The sequence below is a fragment of the Crocodylus siamensis genome, chromosome 3 (assembly GCF_052110815.1).
Source record: "Crocodylus siamensis isolate JL-2025a chromosome 3, ASM5211081v1, whole genome shotgun sequence".
In the NCBI taxonomy this organism is placed as follows: domain Eukaryota; kingdom Metazoa; phylum Chordata; order Crocodylia; family Crocodylidae; genus Crocodylus; species Crocodylus siamensis.
Genome location: NC_143397.1, coordinates 68,199,768 through 68,219,408, shown reverse-complemented (window position 1 = coordinate 68,219,408; position 19,641 = coordinate 68,199,768). Strand labels below are relative to the sequence as shown.

The window sequence follows — 19,641 nt, the reverse complement described above, 5'->3', positions numbered from 1 at the left end:
TATGGCGAAATGAAAAGTAGAAGGTTTTTCCCAGTCATAAGTAAATGCAGGCCTGATGATGCAGGACGACCACACCACTCAGTGTCACTGACTCTTTAACCCTCAGAACTTTAAGCCCATCAGTCACTGCTTTTCGGTGCTGCCAATATAGCAGTGGCTGTGAAAGAGTTAAACATGTAAAGGTATACATGTACCTTTGTCTGCTTCAACATGCTGGAAATCCAGCGTGTCATAGAAAACTCAATTAATTGAGTCTGTGGAGAATGCTAGCTGATGTGCCTGGTGCTGCACTGCATGCACTTGTATAAATGGTGAAATGCATGTCAGTGCACAGAAAATGGTGGTTTGAACTAAACCCTTTGATGTGTTTTTGTTCAAAAGTGCACTGCTGCCATTTTCTCAGTGGTGATGCACATTTTGCTGCTTATACAAATGCGTGCACCCGGTGCTGAAGCACATTCATGTGCACATATGCCCATGTTTCCATTGCAGTGTAGAAATCAGCTTCTCCACTTAAGACACTCCTGTTTTGGAGAGCCATGTTTTTGGGGAAAAGATACATGTAGTATGCCAGTAAATACAGTTAATTTTACTACCACTGACCCAGTAAAAATTAAGTAATGTCCAAATCATAGTGTGGATTTTGGGTGCAGATAGTTGTTAGGTGCAAATCCAGTCTATACTTCAAATCTTAACACGTAGAAACAGCTCAATTAGAGCAAATGGATTTAGTCGGTTTACGTTGAGTGTGGGCAAAATTAGCACTAGAATACATTTTTATACCAAAACGTGACCAGGTAGTCAATACAATAAATTGGGTACAGCTTAAACAACTTTGGAATGTTTCTAGTCTGAACCAAGATACATTACTTTCTGCATGGATTTTAGCAAGATAGCATACACGCAGAACTACAATATTCCACAGATCACAATATCGCATTGGCGTACATGAGTGATTAGAAGTGATTATTAAGAGAGTCAAAGGAGTATTTCAGACAGCAAAAACAGCACAGGCCAATTACTGTATTTTCCCTACATATACATACCCAGAAATAACATGCATCTTGCTTTTAAAAGGCAGAATGAAGAAAAAAGATTTTTCCAGAGTTATGGCTGCATAAAGCAGGGATGGGGCCTAATCTTCAGATGAATAATGCTCCCTTTCCTGCTTATGGAAAGTTGAATCCCTAGTTGCTGCTGAGACTGGTCTCTAGGGTGGATCTATAATTCTGAAAATAGCAGTCCCCAGGGCTGTGAAACAGGAGGAGACACCAAGAAAAAGCAGCAAAACTATCTTAAGTAAGATTAGCTTGATTAGTGGAATTCCACGCCCACTGAAGAGAGATTATTTTATTAGAGTGAAGAATAATGAGTCATTAAACTGACCCCCTGCAATTGCCTGAACAGTACTATCACAGCTGCTGCTGTACTGTGAATCAAAACAGGGTGCTTCTATCCTGAACAGAAATATTAATTTCCCCACTTAATAAATGCACCCCAATTCTGGGGGAGGACCGTGGCTGGAACAGAATGACTACACCCACTGGATGCAAAAAAAAAGATATTTACTGTATTTCTCACAAAGAAGTTCACAGTTGTGATTTAGAATTACAGTACAACTTACTGTGGTAGCAGACGGAACTTAAAATCAGATCTGCATTAGAAGCCAAATTACTTTATATGGTTTTAATAGCTGAAATCCTCATTATAACTAACTTGAATTACCATATTCACTTGAATCTAAGACTACCCCCAACTTAAAGATCCCCCTCAAATAATAAGTTTCTATACGTGGAAAACTCATACATTTGTTACAGTTTTCCATGTATAGAATCGAATTATTGGAGGGCTGTCTTGAATTCATCCCCCGTGCCATTGCTCCCTCCCCCACCCCAACCTTACTTTTGCTTCATTTCACAGACTCTGACCCCATAAATAGGATCACTGCTATGGGATCAGGCTGTAGCCATGCTCAATGCCCCAGGCTACGTGGATAGAGCCTGCTGGTGTGGAGCAAGGTAAGAAGTTGGGAGGGTGGGAGCGGAAATAGAAGAGGGGTAGGTGAAAGATAAGAGACTGCATGGGGGTGGGAGGCTGCAGTGGGTAAGATGGTGGGGTGAAGAGACAGCTACAGCTAATGCCCCAACCCTGTCCCAGCCCCAGCCCCCCTTCAACTGCCCTCATACTCAACTGTAAGACAATCCCCCCAACCCCATGTTAAATGGGGGGGGAAGCTTCATCTTAGAATCAAGTAAAGCATTCATGTAAACACTTTTAAAAAAAAAAAAAAGTTACCAGCAAAAAGGTCCTCTCTGTCATCCTCTAGTATAATTTCTGCAGGCTTTGGGCCATTAGAGTTTGTGCTGATATCTTCTGCAGGAAGACTAGCGGGTTCTGGAGATGAAGGACTTGACTGTTGAAAAGAAGCAAATAATTAGGAAGGTAAGAGCTGGCGATATACTCTTGTAATGGTTGTCCCCCCCATCTTTTTCTAATGGTCTGCCATATGACATTTTTTTTCAGCGCAACACAAGAAACAAAAAGGAAACCTTGTCAGCAATTTCCATTTCCTGCTCCTAAGAGAATAACAATGAACAAAGGAAATTAGTTAGTCAACAACTCTCTTCACTTATTATTTGGGAGCATAAAAAGTCAACCATTTCCTTTCCATAGTTAGAATTAATACGATGGTATGAAACAGATGCAGAGTAATTTTATCATATTCAACATGTGAATCTAGACTGACTAGCTTCCTTCCTAGGAATCTGTACAAGATGCTTCAATTTAGTCCGTCTGAAAAGTTGGTCAAGATGGCTAAAAGTCTTCCTCTGCCCTGGGCTCCAAATCAAGTTTACTAAGAGTAAGAACAAGTTAATTTCATTAGAACTGTTACCGTATAACCCGTAGAGCAAGCTGTATTGACATGGAAGTTAAGCTTGTCTCAAAAAAGAAGCATTTTTAATATCTGCTCTCTCATCTATCCTGTTTTCTTTTGAGCAGTACATACTAAGATAACTCGACACAATTTAGAGAATTAGGGTTCAGAAGGTAAAGACAAAAAAATATCACACACTGCAGTTGAATAAAATGGGTTCTGGTGATATCCAGCGGCTGCAAACTCACTTCTTCCTGAAGAACTATGCTTCAGTATGTGCTTCCATTAAAAAAAAAAAAAAAGAAACAACATGACTCCAAAGCTATGGAACAGTTTTCCAGACAAAAAGACGAAGAAAAATATCACAAAACGAGGAACGATTTCTAATTTAAGGCTCCCAGAGAAAAAGGTTCACTTCTATTTAGTATCAGGACTAAGATGTACAAAAAGAAGAGCAAAATATACTGAAATTAAATACAGACAGCAGTATCTAGTTTCTTTTCAGCACAAAAAAGTCTGAACTCAGTAGGCCAGTGGTTCTCAACCTGTTTGGGACTCAAGGTACCCTTCCATAATATTGGTGAACAGAGTGGCACCCAGTTTCAAAAGTGGTTAAACTATATTATACTGCTGATCTTATTGTAGAGGTACCAGGCACTATGGATAGACATTTATCTCTTCACACTTCACTGCACCCTGTCTGAGAATTACTGCACTAAGCATATGTATTTTACTTATATTTTGGCCTCCTACCACCTAAGCGTCAAAGAAATCCAAATACACTAAAAGAAAACAACACAGGACTTAGAAGTGAAGTCACCCAACACAGCAGCATTTCTCCAAAATCCATGCCCAAGTTGAGTGGTTAATACAGCTTACCTGAATAGAATGCACCTCCCCCTTCCATCAGTGCTCCAACTAATAGACTCTGCAGCATTCCCAGCATGTCAATAAGTGTAAGTTATCCAAATCTTTAGGAGAAAACACACTCCAAAACAAGGCCATTTTGGGTACATGTAGACATGCGGGGTCGCTGCTCTGATGCACTGTAATTATAGCACAGAGGAAACTCAATTAAGTCTGCATCTTGTTTGTTCAGTGTCCCCATGCTTCAAAATGGCAGCAGACAGGATGCTGAATACAGGAGACAGTGCAGGAACTTAAATTAGAGCATTTCTCAGAGCCATTCAAATTAAAGCACTCTCCCCCTACACCTGAAGCATGTATAGATGCCCTTACAGACTAAGTTACTCCACCAGTTCCCTTGCCTTAATAATGAAGGAATCATTCTCTGAATCTTTGTCTGCAACTATAGCAATATGGCATAGGAATCATACCATTTCCGAAATAGTGGTTTCAAATTGCTTGGGATTCATCTAAGCTAAAAGGAAGCCAAGTGTGGATCAATTAAGTACTCTGATCATTAGGGAACCTGGTTTTCTCTGAATCCTTCCCCCCCAAATTCAGATAAAAACCCCAAATCCATATTTTTCCACAATTAAAATGAAACACCACTATACATATAGGCATCAGTTGAACATATTTTGTTGATAGATTTATAATTTTAAAGCAATTTGGAAGCCTACCAGTGCCTCAACCATTACAATAAAATACATTCTAAATACTTATTTTGGTGTTAGATTTTGTTTTTATCATGGAGGGAACACAAACAAACAAAAAAACAGAGCTCCCCCTGCTCTTTCCTCATCAGGACGTGGGTCCAGCTGCAGCACCACAAAGCAATTGGGTGAACAGCTGAGCAGCTCTGATATGCCAGTGCCCCTCACTCCCAAACCACAGTCCCCAACCACCGGCCTTCACTCCCAGATCCACAGCCCTCTGCTCCCTCGCAGACCCGCTGGTGTCTCTGACTCCCAACCTGCAGCCCCGTGGGTTCACTAGCTCTGCTGGGGGGGCCCCCAGCAGCTGCCCATCCCCTAAAGGCTGCAGGAGGCAAAGTGAGTCTGAGCCAGTCCTGGCCAGTCTAAGATTTTCAGGCCCTACCTTTCAAACCCTCCCCACAGACAGGACTTAAGGTTTTGCACCCTTTTTACCAGTAGCTTGTTACAGACTGGAACTCTGCCAGTCTGTGGAGAACTGTTTGCAAAAGGGGACAATCCACATTTTTCTCCTTCAAAGGGGAAAATCTGAGTTTTTCTACAGGAAACAGAAAACCCAGATCCCTGCTGATCAGCTACACTGCCAGTGAAAGGCATTGCTGGTACAGCATTTGACACTCAAAGTTTTGACAGAAGGGAACGCATAGTCCATGGAGAATACTGCAATCATCTGGTTACTGTGATTGTAAGATTGAAACAAGGTCCACATTCACAACAAGGAGTTCTAAACTTATGATCAGGAGCAGTAAATTAAAAGGTATTCATGGACACTGCTGCTAGACAGCCATCCCACTGCAAATGGGTTTCAACAGCATTCCTTATTTTCATGTCTGTTTAAAGAATGCATGAAACAAAGTACTGGCTGCCTAACCCCGATTACATCACGCATTTGATCCTCTAGTTTCAGGGCAGGTGCAACTAGAGGAGTGCGTTTCGACTTTTTTTTAGACTCAATACACCCCTCAAAAGTTCACCCTTTACTTTTCACCTATTTTTTTGACTACAGAAAAAAATAGAGCAATTCTATTGCAAAGAGCTTAGAAATATCATGACAGAACAGAATGTTTAACACTATGGATTCCTACCTGAGATCTCTGGGTTTATCTTGCTAATTAAGTTTGTATACCTAGCAGCACTAACACTGCATGGCAGCTCAGTACATCCTTGAAAGGATCCCATGTCACCCTGGTTAAGAGCAACTGACCTGGAAGAAAATGTGAACCATCATTTTGCCTCTAGCAGCACTGATGCTCAGGTCACTGATGTCAAATGATGGTGCACCTCACTTCCTGGTATCAAAAAAAACCTCAGTCCAGATTCCCTTAAAGAATACACTTTATGTACCCATCCTCATGAGACTGCATGGGTACATGCGAAAAGGTCATCACAGTAAGAAAACTACTTGGAAAGCTAGGAATTGACAAATATCTGTGGGACCATGAAAAAAAAATCTTGTTCCCTGTATTAATTAAAAATATGTAAATGTAAAATAGGTACAGAAATTCATGCCTGGATGTCTAGATTTCAATTAGATCCTAAATATGGATAAGTCCAAAAAGTGAGAGGGAGAGACAGACACCTAGAAAGGACCTCAGGATGACGTCTAGTCCAACCTCTAGTCAAAACAGGATTAGACAAGTGTTTGTGGAACCTCCTGCACTGGAATTTCTATTAACCCTCTTTATGCAATCTGTGCCACTGCTTAATACATTAGAGACATACCTTTGTTATGGCACTGCTTAAACTTCGACCCTACATCCAACCCTTGCTGTAATTGAAGCCCATTTCCTCTTGCCCTATTGCCTGTGGCTACAACAGCTGATCACTCCAGTATCCTTTAGAAATAAGCTGTTTTGTATTTGAAGACATCATATCCCTTCTCAGTCCTCCCTTCTTCAGACCAAGTAATCCCAGTTCTCCCAAACTTTACTCATTTGTCATGTTTTCTAGTCCTCTATCTTGGCAGCTCTCTTCTGGATTCCTGTCAATTTGTCCACATTGTTCTCGACATATAATGAGTAAAACAGGACCTAAGACTACAGTTGATGCCTTACTGGTATTTAAACAGAGCAGAAGAGTCACCTCTTGCAATTTAAATTCAACCCTCATGTTAATATAGCATTTCCCAGAATATTAGCATTTTTGTAGCCAAATGATTTGTACTGTTGCGTTAGCCAGTTTGTTGTCTATTATAACCTCCATGTGCTTTTCCGTGCCTGCCTAGTGCTCCCAATTCTGTAATTGAGCATGTAATTGTTCCTTTTTAAGTGCAGTACCGGACGCTTAACCTTCTGCATTTCAATCCAATATCAAACCATTTTTCCAAAGCAACAAGGTCATTTTGAACCTTAACCCTGCCCTCTAGGTGCCTGCTAGCCCATCCATATTGGTGGCATCTACAGATTTATTTGGTAAAGCTACCCAAATCATTAACAAAGACATGCACCAACACTGCACCCAGGAAAGACCCTCCCCATTCCCCTGTATCTAGGCCCACCTAACACTGCCTCCCAACATAGAATTTGGATTGGCATACTCAGAGTACTTTTCTAAAGCAAGCTAAATTTAAGAGGGTAAATTTTATTTAAAAATAGACAAATATATAAAGCTTTATAATTTCCTACCTATGAAATAGGTGCCTTGTTTCAGTTACATAAAGACTGACCTAAAGACTCTGGTGTTACAAGCATCAAATCACTGCACGAAAGGAATTCACTGCAGAGGAAGCTGCAATTTAAAGATGGGTTAAGTATCCAACTGGAAAGAATTCTGGGTTCCCTTGGCAGAAAATACCCAAATTACAAGATAAAAGACCAGACTGAATTAGAGTTCAGGTTAAGAATACACATGAGTAAATCAAAGTTGAAAAAAAGGTTTGGATAGGTTAAAACAGCTATGAACAAAAGAATTAGCTCATCTAACAAGCCTGTTAGCAGTTCTGCTATAGCACCTGTAAGTCTCTTTCTGAAGATAGAATGATTCTCATTTGCATTTTAAAGCTTTTAATGTTTTTCTAATGTAGTGGAAGTTTTGGAGCAATGAATTTGCTAAAACTTTCAGACGCTACATACAATATTGGCTGCTGATTCAGTATTTGAACTAACTGTTGCAGGCATGAAGAAATGTCTCACTAATAAGTCTAACTACCCACTCTTACTCTGCTGATAGCTTATTCAGCTATTCCTACTCTGTTGCTTTCTTTATTCTACACAGACAAGAGAGTGTTTCATCCCTATTTTGCTTTGTGTGTGTAGCAAGAGGAAGGGAGCTACTCTCTCAGCAGTTAACAGGGTCACAGAACAGCAAAGCTTTGATATTTAAAAAAGAGAGTTTAATAAGATTACAAGGACAAAGTCTGGAGTTTTACAGGGCATGTACGTTCATATTAAAGCTGGTCAGAAAAATGTTGACTGAAGTTATTCATTGCAAAATGCAACAGTTAACGGAAATAGGAACTTTTCACACGAACATACCAGTTTCAGTTAAGCTTATAGAAATAAGTTGCTTCTGTTCAGAAAACTGACTTCTGGATCTGGGGAAGGAGGGGAAAACAAAAACAAAACATCCAAGAATAGCCAGGCGCCTACTCACTAGAGCAGTGTGGTTCTCAACTTTTTTTATACCAGAAGGCATTTGTAAACATTGACAACCAGTCCCAACCCAGCGCCCCTCACTCTCAATCCACTGCCCTTGGCCCCAGGCCCCAACCCCCCAGTATATGGGACAGATGATGGGTGTGTGGGGGAGAGGGTGCCCCAAACAGCTCTTTGCAGGCTGGAACTCTGCCAGCCTGCAAGGGAAAAGCCACAGGTTCCCACATTTTTTCTCCTTTAAAGGAGAATCCATTTTTAAAGTTTGTTTATCCATTTCTAAAGTTTATTTGCAACCATTTCATATATTCTTGGGACCCACTTTTGGGTCGTGACCCACGGGTTGAAAAACACTGAACCAGGGCACTCACTTGGGTAGAGGATCCTGGTTCAAGTTCCTGTTCTACATGATTTGATTTATTTTAGTATTAAATATGGCTGATTTCTATGTAGAGAACTCTGGATCCTTGTCACCCATTCCAGACTAAGTTTGCAATTAAAACCCTGCATTTCTATTTTCCTGTTAATCAACTGCCTCCACAATATTTATCTCTCTCTATCTAGGTTAGAGACGTACCTTTGTTATGGCATACTTTGATAATTATTAGGACAGTAAAAGCCATGTTATCCAGCACTTCATCAACTAGCATGCTCTATTAACACTGGCATGCTGGTCAACACAGGAAAAGCGAAACTGGAAGTCCCGCTTCTGGTTCTGCCAAGTCCCACTTTGGGCCACAGTGAATTTATTGATAAATTAATGAAGTTTACATGTAATTCAAGAAGACTGGAAGGGATGATTTTCTTTAGGCTGTACAGGGGAGGGGTGGCACAGTGCCTGTCCCCGGTACACTGACACACCTGATGCAGCGGGAGGCAGGCAAAGATGCGCCTCAGGTAATTGGCATATTTGGTTATCTGGCACCCCCCCCATTGCCCATGGGTGCTGGACAACAGCTTCTGCTGTAGTTCCATAGCTGTCGCTGCTTGGAGTTTCAGTTTCAACTGATGCTAAATTCTTGTACCAGGGCTCAAAACAGATACAAGTTTCCATCAAAACAGTATCACTTAAAATACAGAGTTATAGTGAGTTATTTGAAGGACTTAGTTTTTGGCTCTACAATTTCAAAGAGAGACATTTTAAATACACTTTTGTCTCTTCAATTTTAGAGCATTCATTTCAACTCTAAAGAAAATGGACAGCTGAAACTAAACTCCATACATCAGAACTTAAAGACAGCAATATTCAAGTTACCTTATACCACAGAAGGAAACTATGTTTTTTAGCAACATGTACTTCTTCAGAAAATACATGGAACTTCAGGCATAACAGCTCTTCAGTAGTTTCCCCACACGGGGGTACATGAAGGACTACTTGAGTAAATAATACTGATTTTCTTTCTTTTCAGATGCTTTAACAGTTTGTTGTTGTTGTTGGGTATTAAAGGTCTCTAGGCTTTCACTGTAATATATAACAACTAAAATGAGGGCAAAGCCCAAGTGCCTCCTCACAGAAGAGACAAGAGGTACCAGTCATCCAAAGAACTATATATCCTGTATTTTCATGCAGGGAACTGCTGCTAGTTAACAGAATGCTTTGTGACTATGGATAAAAGAGGAAGTCCATGAGATAAATGCTCTTTATTATATACTCATACTGCTGATTGTCTCTTGAAAGTCTCTTGTTCTCCTTATTAACCAGCTGAGATGTATTAGTTTACTGTATAAACATTCTTGTGGAAATTCAAATGTTAACACCACTAAAAGCTTAAATGTGAAGTGGTTCAGCTCCCACACTTTGGTTACTTAAAAGCAAACACATGATGCAGAACATAGTTTGATATGCAAGAGTTTAGGTACCCAAAGGAAAAGACTATCAGCATATTCATCTTAATTTCTAGCCCCATACATTCCTTTAATGCATCATAATGTGCCTTATACATTGCAATACTTGCATTAGGGGCTATACAGAAGATATAGGGATGGAATTTAAGTTGAAATCCAACCCATGAATTTTTGTGGGAGCTCAAGATAGGAGCTACAGCAATAACCAACCATCTTCATGGAAACTAACCTACCTGGCAGGGCCCATGGTCCTTATGCAAACTTACACAAGAACCTCACAAAGAAATATAAGATTTAAGGACACCGCCACAATCACAGACGCTCCCTCTGCTTGAGGAAGGGTGTTTGTACCTGAAAGCTTGCAAAGATGACTTTTTCCAACTATTTTAGTTGGTTTCATAAAAGATATTGGATTTACCCAAAGAACCTGGTCTGCCATAAGATTTAAATTTATTCCAAAGAAGAACCAGAATAGTATTTTGCCAGGACACAAAGCAAGACTAGAGATGTAGCTGCTGTGAAAGTGTTTACATCCAATTTAAGGCCAAATATCTACTACAGTTCCCTTGCTCCCTCCCCCCTTTCAAACTTTCACTAAATAGCAAGTCCAAGGTACCAATCTTGTAGACTGGCTGAAAGCAGGGGAGGGGGGACTTCCTAACCCAAAGAAAGAAAGAGCCCGAGGGGCAAGGAGCTACAACAGTACCTGCTAGCTAACACAAGTGGTCAGGAGCCAGGACCTGCAAGAGGCAGCTGAGCTCCTCCCAGGTATGTGTGTTAAAAGCAGGAGCTAAACACAGGAGAGCGCTCGGGGCAGCCTCCCCCCCCGCAAACAACCGGCAGCCCTGGCCAGCACCTTCCCCCAGCGGGGGCCAGCTCTTCCCGGGACTGCTTGGCCCGGGAGCCCCTCACGGCCGCAGGCGGCCAGAGAGGCGGGTGCTGGTGGGCGAAGGCGGCAGAAGGGTCTCCTAGAGGGCAGGAAGCGGCAACGCCGGCTCCTCCCTGCGCAGGGCAGCGCCAGGCGGGGACGGTGCCGCTGGGGGCTGCCCCGGCGTTGACAGGGGCCGAGGGCGGACAAGTGGGCCCCGCGCTCACCTCGAGGGTGGAGACGGTGCTGGTGAACAGGTCCTCGCCGTCCTCCAGGTCCTCCAGGTCGGGCTGCCGCGCGTCCCCGAGCGGAGGGGGCTCCCGCTCCGCCGCCATCTTCCCTCCTCGCGGGCCGCACGCCTCGCGCCCCCTCCCCCGTCACGTGACGGTCGGCGCAACCCCGCCCCCCCGCTCGCAGTTGAGCCGCGCCTGCGCACAGCCGAGCCACACTGGGAGGGCGGAGCGGGTGGAGCGTGGAGTGTTCCACTGAGGTGGGGGGAGGGGGATGCTGAGGCCCCGCTTCTCGCCGCTCTATACCTCCGGCCCGGTCACAGTGGGCCTGTGGGCGAGTCCTGGGGGCAGTGCAGCGCGGAGGCTCGTCAGTACTCGGGGCTGCGGGCGGCAGGGGAGCCGGATGGTGCGCTTCTTCCTTTACAGGGTTTGGTCAACCTGATGTGCCCCTATGCAAATTACCCAATAATTAGTTCATTAACACATTTCTTATAGCCCCATACTGCTCCCTCAGCAAGTGCACCTTGTTGGGGCATCTAGACCAGAGATTCTCAATGGGGTACCTGGGGTGCAGGAGATGTTTGCAAGGGTGCCACAGCACGGGCAAGCTCAGGTACCAGAGATGAGGTGATGCCACATGAGGGCAGGCTCAGCTTCTTCCTGCCTGACTGTTCCTCTGGTCCCGCTGTCTGCCACTGCAAGGACATAATCATAGGAGGTTATCTAGTGTCTAACCCCTTGCTCAAAGCGGGACCATCCTCAACTAGATCATCCCAGCCAAAGCTTTGTCTAGCTGGGTCTTGAAAACTGCCAAGGATGGAGCTTCCACCACCTCTCTGGGTAACCTGTTCCAGGGTTTACTACCCTGCTCGTGAGAAATTTCTTCCTAATATCCAACTTAAACTTCCCATGACATAAGCCCTGTAATAAGTAAGTTCATGTTTTAAATGGAGTATAACTCCATTTGCAAACGTTAGGTGGGTGCGTCTTCAGTCTAAGGGGCGTACAAGGGTCAAGACCCACTGATCTTGACAAAGCCAGGAGCCACATGCTCAGACACAGTTTTGACTTGCAGCAGGTTTTTGGAGTGTTTGGCTGAAGTGGGACCCTGCAAACAGCACTGAATTCTCAGATTGGGCGCCTACATCCAAAACACAAGCAAGCTTCCTCCACAGGCCCCATCACTCAAGAAACCTCTCCGTAAATGATATTCCCTTAAGGATATTTTAAATTCTGCTCTGTACCCCTGTTAGGAGGTTTATACATCTGCACTTCATGTCTAACAGAGAATTTGCTTTGCCCTGTACAACACAAAACTAGTCTTTGTCTCAAAGAGTTTGCCATCTGAGAGACCATTCGTTTAGACACCTACTCCTGGACATCATGCTTAATACAGTGAATAATCCCATTGACTTCAGCGGAATGTGTGAATAAAGGAAGTCAAATGTGTGGTTAAAAGGTCAACATCTTGCAAACAGGTTCTTAAGAAGTGGGACAAGATGGCAAGCCTTGTTTGGTTTTGTGGGCTTGGTAGAAAGAGGCACAGGTCGAAAAATATTTGTATGGCATCCCAGGATAAATTACTGAAGTTTTAGTCAGATGCCCCCACAAAATTAAGGGATAATTTTGCAAAACGGATAGGATTATATTACTTGTATGGTGGTGTTTCGTGTAGAGTACAGAGTTGCTAACACTTGCAAGTACTGCATTTCTCCTGGTGCTATCTAGTTTTGTATACCTCAATTTATTGCTATCAAACCTGTAAATGTTGTCCTTAGCCAAATGGTTGCCATTTCTTGTTGTTTTCAGTAACACTGAAATGGCAGGCTGTGTTGTTTGACAGCTAATATTTCTCTAACAAGAAGCTGCTAGAAGTGCTGCTGTTTCCAATAGGACTGAAGTTAGAATGTCCTCAGGAAAGAGGTCTGCTTGTTGTTCTCTCAGCAGGCACAGAAATGTTGGGGGGCAGGACATAAATTCTGAAAATGAAAGCAATGTCAGTGTAGGAAGGAGACTGCAGGAGCCAGAAAATGAAGAGTGGGGGAGAGCTTCTGATATTCAGAAAAATGGGGAACAGGAAGTGTGAAGCATTCAAAAGATACTTGCAGTGAGACAGAGAGAGGGAGATGGGGTGGATGGAAGAATGGAATGTGCAAAAGAAATGGAAGGATACACTAAAAAAGTACAACATGGGCAGTTAGGGTAGGAGATAGCGAGGACAAAATGTCAGGGACAAGACCATAGGTAAAGTCGAGATGGAGAATGTGAGCCTGGTAACAGACTGGGAGAAGGGACAGAATGGAGACAGGACAGTGACAGAGTGCCCCTCACCCTCGCCCCCACATCCGTTGCACACTCTCATAAACAGATTCCATCTGAGAGGACAACATGAAGGCTGTCATATTTTATATGCATTCAGAGATGTCTTATGTGTCCGAAGTGACCACAAAAATTAAAATTGGGCAGTTTCTCCATTGAGAGTCAAAAAACAGAAAGCAAATAGAATCTCTGCAGTCTTGTAATTTATTTATTTTTTAAACTCTTCCATTTCAAAATTTTCCGAAGAGGAAACCCTAGACCACTGCTCTTCATTCTCATTTTAAATTAAAAACCTTCCTGAAAGTTCTACTAATCTGTTCATGAAGTTTATAATAAAATCACTGGCCTAAAGAAAGAAACATAAATAGTTTTAAAGCTTTGTAATAACTTTAGATAAACAAACCTCAGTAGTAGCTCATATATACTTCTGCACATTCAGTTGTATTTTAGATGCAAGGACTACAAATACTAAGTCCTGATCATATAAAGGCATAATCACATAACTATCCTTAGTGAAAAGTCAGCAGCTTATGGCCCAGCCTATGGTCCAGATGTCAGTGGCAGTTTGGTGGCTGGGGGAAGGAACAGCAACAGCAGTTCAGTGGCAGCTGGATCACAAGCAGTGGCTTTCCTTCTGTTTGAGCTGTGTTACTTCAACCCACCACTCCTAAAAGGTTGCTAATACCTGCTTTAGGTGCAGGAGTAGTCCTGCAGACGTCACTAGCATTACTATTGTAAGCATTTTCAAGACCTGACTCTAAGATATCACTTTTAAATAGTTTCTATGTCTCAGAAAGTCTTAATAGTCTCCCAAAGTACTATGATCATTATCCCACTAACTTAAAGAACTAGTTCAGATCAAAGATCAATACTGTTAGCAGCATGGTGAGGCATAATGGCAGTAGCTAATATACATTACATTTGATTTGACAGTAATTATTTTCATGAATGTTTTTGTCAGCACATAAGAATGTTATCCTTATACAAATGGGTCGCCAACTGGTTGGAGGGCCGCACCCAGAGGGTGGTAGTGGATGGGTTCTTCTCGACCTGGAAGGACGTGGGCAGTGGGGTTCCGCAGGGCTCGGTCCTCGGGCCCGCACTGTTCAACATCTTCATCAGTGACTTGGATGACGGGGTGGAAAGCACCCTGTTCAAGTTTGCTGATGACACTAAGATGTGGGGGGATGTGGGTGCACTAGAAGGGTGCAATATGCTACAAGCTGACCTTGACAGGTTGCAACGGTGGGCGGATGAGAATAGGATGGGGTTTAACACTGATAAGTGCAAGGTGTTGCACATGGGGAGGAAGAACCGGCACCACACTTACAGGTTGGGGAACTCCCCTCTTGCCAGCACGGAGACGGAAAAGGATCTTGGAGTCGTCATTGACTCCACGATGAACATGGGCCGGCAGTGTGGGGAGGCAGTCAAGAAGGCCAACTGTACCCTGTCATGCATCCACAGATGCATCTCGAGCAGGTCCAGGGAGGTGATCCTCCCCCTCTATGCGGCACTGGTCAGGCCGCAGCTGGAGTACTGCGTCCAGTTCTGGGCGCCACACTTCAAGAGGGACGTGGACGATATGGAAAGAGTTCAGAGGAGGGCCACTCGTATGATCAGGGGTCAGCAGGGCAGGCCTTATGAGGAGAGGCTACGGGACCTGAACCTGTTTAGCCTCCACAAGAGAAGGTTAAGGGGGGACCTTGTGGCCTGCTACAAACTGGTCAGGGGGGATCAGCAGGTATTGGGGGAGTCCCTGTTCCCCCGTGCGCTGCCAGGAGTGACCAGGAATAACGGTCACAAGCTGGCGGAGGGTAAGTTTAGATTAGATATTAGGAGGCGCTACTTCACAGTCAGGGCGGCTAGGGCCTGGAACCGGCTTCCAGGGGAAGTGGTGCAGGCTCCTAGCCTGGGGATTTTTAAAAGGAAGTTAGATGAGCACCTTGCCGGGGTCATCTGACCCCGGTGCTCTTTCCTGCCAAGGCAGGGGGTCGGACTAGATGATCTACCTAGGTCCCTTCCGACTCTAGCTACTATGAAACTATGAAACTATACAGAGAACAGGGTTTAGAAAAAGGTTTTGTTTTGAAACATGCCATTCACTTACTAGCAAACTGAAACAGAGACAGATTCATCAGTTATCTGAGTTGTTTATTAATTTGAGCAAGTCCTTGCTCAACATGCCTGTATTTTGTAAAACTTGCACTAACCTTTAAAATGCTACAGTGTCCATTGTAGGCTTGGAAAAACAAGTACTATGTCAGAGATTGTAAAATTTTGGAGGCAATGGCCAGCTCTCATTGGGTGTTTGTTCAGTGTCTTATACAGACAGTCCTCGACTTACAATGTTTTAAATTACAACATTTTGCACTTACAACGTTTATAAATTGACACCTTGTTTCAATTTTCTGACATCAGTTTTGACTTTACAACGCTTGATGTGATGCCATGCCACACTAGCAAACAAGTTCACTGCATCACCCATCTCCCTACAGAACATCTGTCCAAACTTCCTTGGACACTTTCTTTAAGAAAGTAGACAAGACTCCAGAAAAATCTGCAGCCAAGACTCCTAAGAAGACTTCAAAAAGTACAACCAAGAGCCCTTCAAAAAGTTCAGCAAAGTCACCTCAGCGAAGTCCTTCCAAATCAACATGAATGCTATTTACAATGTAAATACATTAATGTAGCTATATTAGTCATCTATAATTGATTGAGTACAAAATTCTGGGTTATTTTTGGTGAAAACAGGGTATTGGGGCTTGGTTCAGGAACCAATCCCCCATTTATAACATTGCTTCATATGGCAAAACCTGTTCTGAGTTACATTTCGACTTAAGACACGGTTTTCAGGAACCAATTGTGTCATAAGTCTGAGGACTGCCTGTTCAGGGTGGGCAATCTGTGGGTACCACCAGCAGCAGAGGCAGGTGCTGTGTGGCATGTGAGCACTGGGCACTCAGTAAAGGCAATGCAAGAATGGAAGCAGAGGGCTTTGAGCCTCCAATCCTGTAAAAAGGGGCAGGGACAGACACCTCTGTGAGATGAGGTGTCAGGTGTAACCACCAAGAGCCATGTTAATTCTTCCCTGGCTCCACAGCTGCTGCTGACTTCAGGCTTTTGGATCCTTGCTCTATTTGTAAAACTGTGGTGGTTGCAGGGCCAATAAAGGGTAAATACCTCCATCGCAGCAGCATCCTGCCCCTGTCTTGCTCCATGAAGCTGGAGGCTTGTGCCCTCTGCCTCCATCCTGGGCACAAACTCTATCAGGTATGCCTCGGCATGCAGTGGGGATTGGAGTGGCACTTGGCAAGGGAGAGGAGTTTAACTTGTGGCACACGTGCCAGAAAGGCTGGTCACCACTGGCCTAGCGGAATGGGAGCAACATATCCTCTGCCAGCAAAATGGTGTCAGAGGAGGGGCAAGCTGAAGTGCTCTGGGTCAAGATACAAGGGGGCTGTGGAGAGAGGGATTTAACGGTGGGGGTCTACTACAGACCCCTCAATCAAGGGGAGGAGCTGGACCGGGAATTTTTGGGCCAGCTTGCAGAGGCACTTAAGGCAAGGGATGTAGTTGTCATGGGTGACTTCAATTACTCGGACATCTGCTGGGAGGAACAGTCAGCCAGGTCAGACCGTTCCAGGAGGTTCCTGGCTGAGATACAGGACCTCCATTTAATTCAGGAGGTGCACAGTCCCACCAGAGGAAATCCCCTGTTGGACCTGGTCCTGGCCACAGGCGACGACCTGGTAAGGGGCCTCCAGGTCCTTGACCTCCTGGGTGATAGCGATCATCGCTTGCTGGAGTTTACCATCCAGCGCAGGGTGTCAAGGGCCAGCAGCAAGGCAGTAGCCCTACACTTCAAGAGGACCAACTTCAAAGAGTTGAGGAGATTAGTGGGAGAGGCACTGGGGTTCTTAAGGGCAGGGGAACTCAGTGCCCAAGATGAGTACTCGTTCCTTAAGGAGACGATACTCAGGGCCCAAGGGATGACCATCCCAACAAAAAGCAAGGGGGGCAGGAGTGCCTGAAAGCCCCCCTGGCTCACCAAGGGCATCCGGGAATGCCTGATTGCCAAAAAGGCGGTGTACACCCGGTGAAAGGGGGGTGCTATCTCCAAAGAGGAGTATACCTCCTCTGCTCGGGCCTGTAGGGGAGCTGGCAGGAAAGCTAAGGCGGACATAGAGCTAGGACTTGCATCCAAAATCAAAGATAACAAAAAGTCCTTTTTCAAATATATAGGGAGGATGAAGAAAGCACTGGGAAATGTGGGGTCCCTGCAAGATCCTCTGGGCAATCTGGTGGTTGTGCCAGAGGAGAAAGACCTCTTTAATCAATTCACCTCTGTTTTCTTGTGCAGGGACTGGGACTTCCCCACCGTGATGCGAGACAGACTCGAGGGGAATGCCTCCAGACCTCAGATTGGGGAGGACTCGGTTAAAAAGCTTCTGGAGGGGCTGGACGTGTTCAAATCAGTGGGTCCAGATGCTCTCCACCCCAGGGTGTTGAGGGAGATGCAGGGGTTATTGCAGGGCCCTTGGCATGGCTTTATGAGCGCTCGTGGTGCTTGGGCCAGGTGCCAGATGATTGGAAGGTAGCCAACGTGGTCCCCATCTTTAAAAAAGGGAGGAGGGAGGACCCGGGCAACTATAGGCCCGTCAGTCTTACCTCAATCCTAGGGAAACTCTTTGAGAAGATCATCATGGAGCACATCTGTGATGGGCCGGCCTCAGAGATGATTGTCAAGGGCAACCAATATGGTTTCATTAGGGGCAGGTCATGTCAGCCCAACCTGATTGCCTTTTATGATCAGGTCACAAAAGCCTTGGATGCAGGTGTTGTTGTGGATGTAGTCTTTCTGCACTTCAGCAAGGCCTTTGACACCGTCTCCCACCCCATCCTCATTAAAAAATTGGGTGACTGTGGCATTGATGCCTACACAGTCAGATGGATTGCAGATTGGCTGAAGGGTCGCACTCAGAGGGTGGTGGTGGATGGGTCATATTCAACCTGGGAAGTGGGCAGCGGAGTCCCCCAGGGATCGGTCCTTGGGCTCACGCTCTTCAATCTCTTTATCAGCAATTTGGACGATGGGGTGAAAAGCACCCTGTTTAAATTTGCTGATGATACCAAAATTTGGGGTGAGGTGAGCATGCTAGTAGGGAGGGAAAAACTGCAGCAAGACTTGGATAGGTTACAGGGGTGGGCTAACAAAAACAGGATACGTTTCAACACTGAGAAGTGCAGGGTGCTGCACTTGGGCAGTAGTAACCAGCAGCACACTTATAAGATGGGAAACTCCTTTCTTGAGAGCACAGAGGCAGAAAGGGATCTTGGAGTCATTACTGACTCCAAGATGAACATGGGCTGACAATATGAGGTCACGGTTGGCAGGGCTAACTAGACCTTGTCGTGCATCCACAGGTGCATCTCAAGTAGGGCCAAGGAGGTGATCCTCCCCCTCTATGCAACACTGGTCAGGCCACAGCTGGAGTACTGCGTCCAGTTCTGTGCGCCCCACTTCAGGAGGGATGTGGGCAACATTGAGAGGGTCCAGAGGAGGGCCACCCACATGATCTGGGGACTACAGGGCAGACCCTACAATGAGAGACTGTGGGACCTGAACCTGTTCAGCCTTCACAAGAGAAGGCTGAGGGGGGAACCTGGTGACAGTCTATAAACTCACTAGTGGGGACCAGAAGGGTTTGGGAGAGACCTTGTTTCCCTTAGAGCCCCCTGGCATAACAAGGAATAACAGCCACAAGTTGTTGGAGAGTAGGTTTAGATTAGACATCCGTAAGAACTACTTCACAGTTAGGGCAGCTAGGATCTGGAACCAACTTCCAAGGGAGGTGGTGCTGGCTCCTACCCTGGGGGTCTTTAAGAGGAGGCTTGATGCCTACCTAGCTGGGATCATTTGAGCCCAGTTTTTTTCTCCTGCCCTGGCAGGGGGTCAGACTTGAAGATCTATAAGGTCCCTTCCGACCTACTTCTATGATTCTATGAGCTGCTGTAATACAAAATCCTTGCTAAAATTCTAATATTATAAAAGCCTAAGTCTCTCTGTCTGTCTGGCTGTCCGTAACACTTTATTTGCGCTCTGATTGGCTCTCTGGGAGCGCCACCATAATGGAGGTGATGGAGTGAGGGGGGGCAAGGGCAGCAGCACTGACCTTGCACCCCCCCGGTCTGCTCCTTGGAGTCAGGGGCCAGGGCCCCTCACCCCCCAAAAACAGCCGGCAGGGAGGGGAGGTGGTGGGGAACAGGGGAGGGAGCAGGAAGGGGAGGTTAC

At 44.9% G+C, this 19,641-nt stretch overlaps 1 protein-coding gene across 1 annotated transcript in view; it reads right to left on the bottom strand.

Annotated features, from left to right (window-relative positions):
• The window catches only part of SNX2 (sorting nexin 2), a 45,097-nt gene extending 33,914 nt beyond the window's left edge, over positions 1-11,183 (bottom strand). The window contains exons 1-2 of the mRNA XM_090038457.1: positions 11,025-11,183; positions 2,296-2,413 (exon numbers count right to left, since the gene is read on the bottom strand). Coding sequence (XP_089894583.1) covers positions 2,296-2,413; positions 11,025-11,132 — 226 coding nt within the window. The 5' untranslated portion in view covers positions 11,133-11,183. The remainder of the gene's footprint in view (positions 1-2,295; positions 2,414-11,024) is intronic.
• Between the last annotated feature and the right edge of the window lie 8,458 nt (positions 11,184-19,641).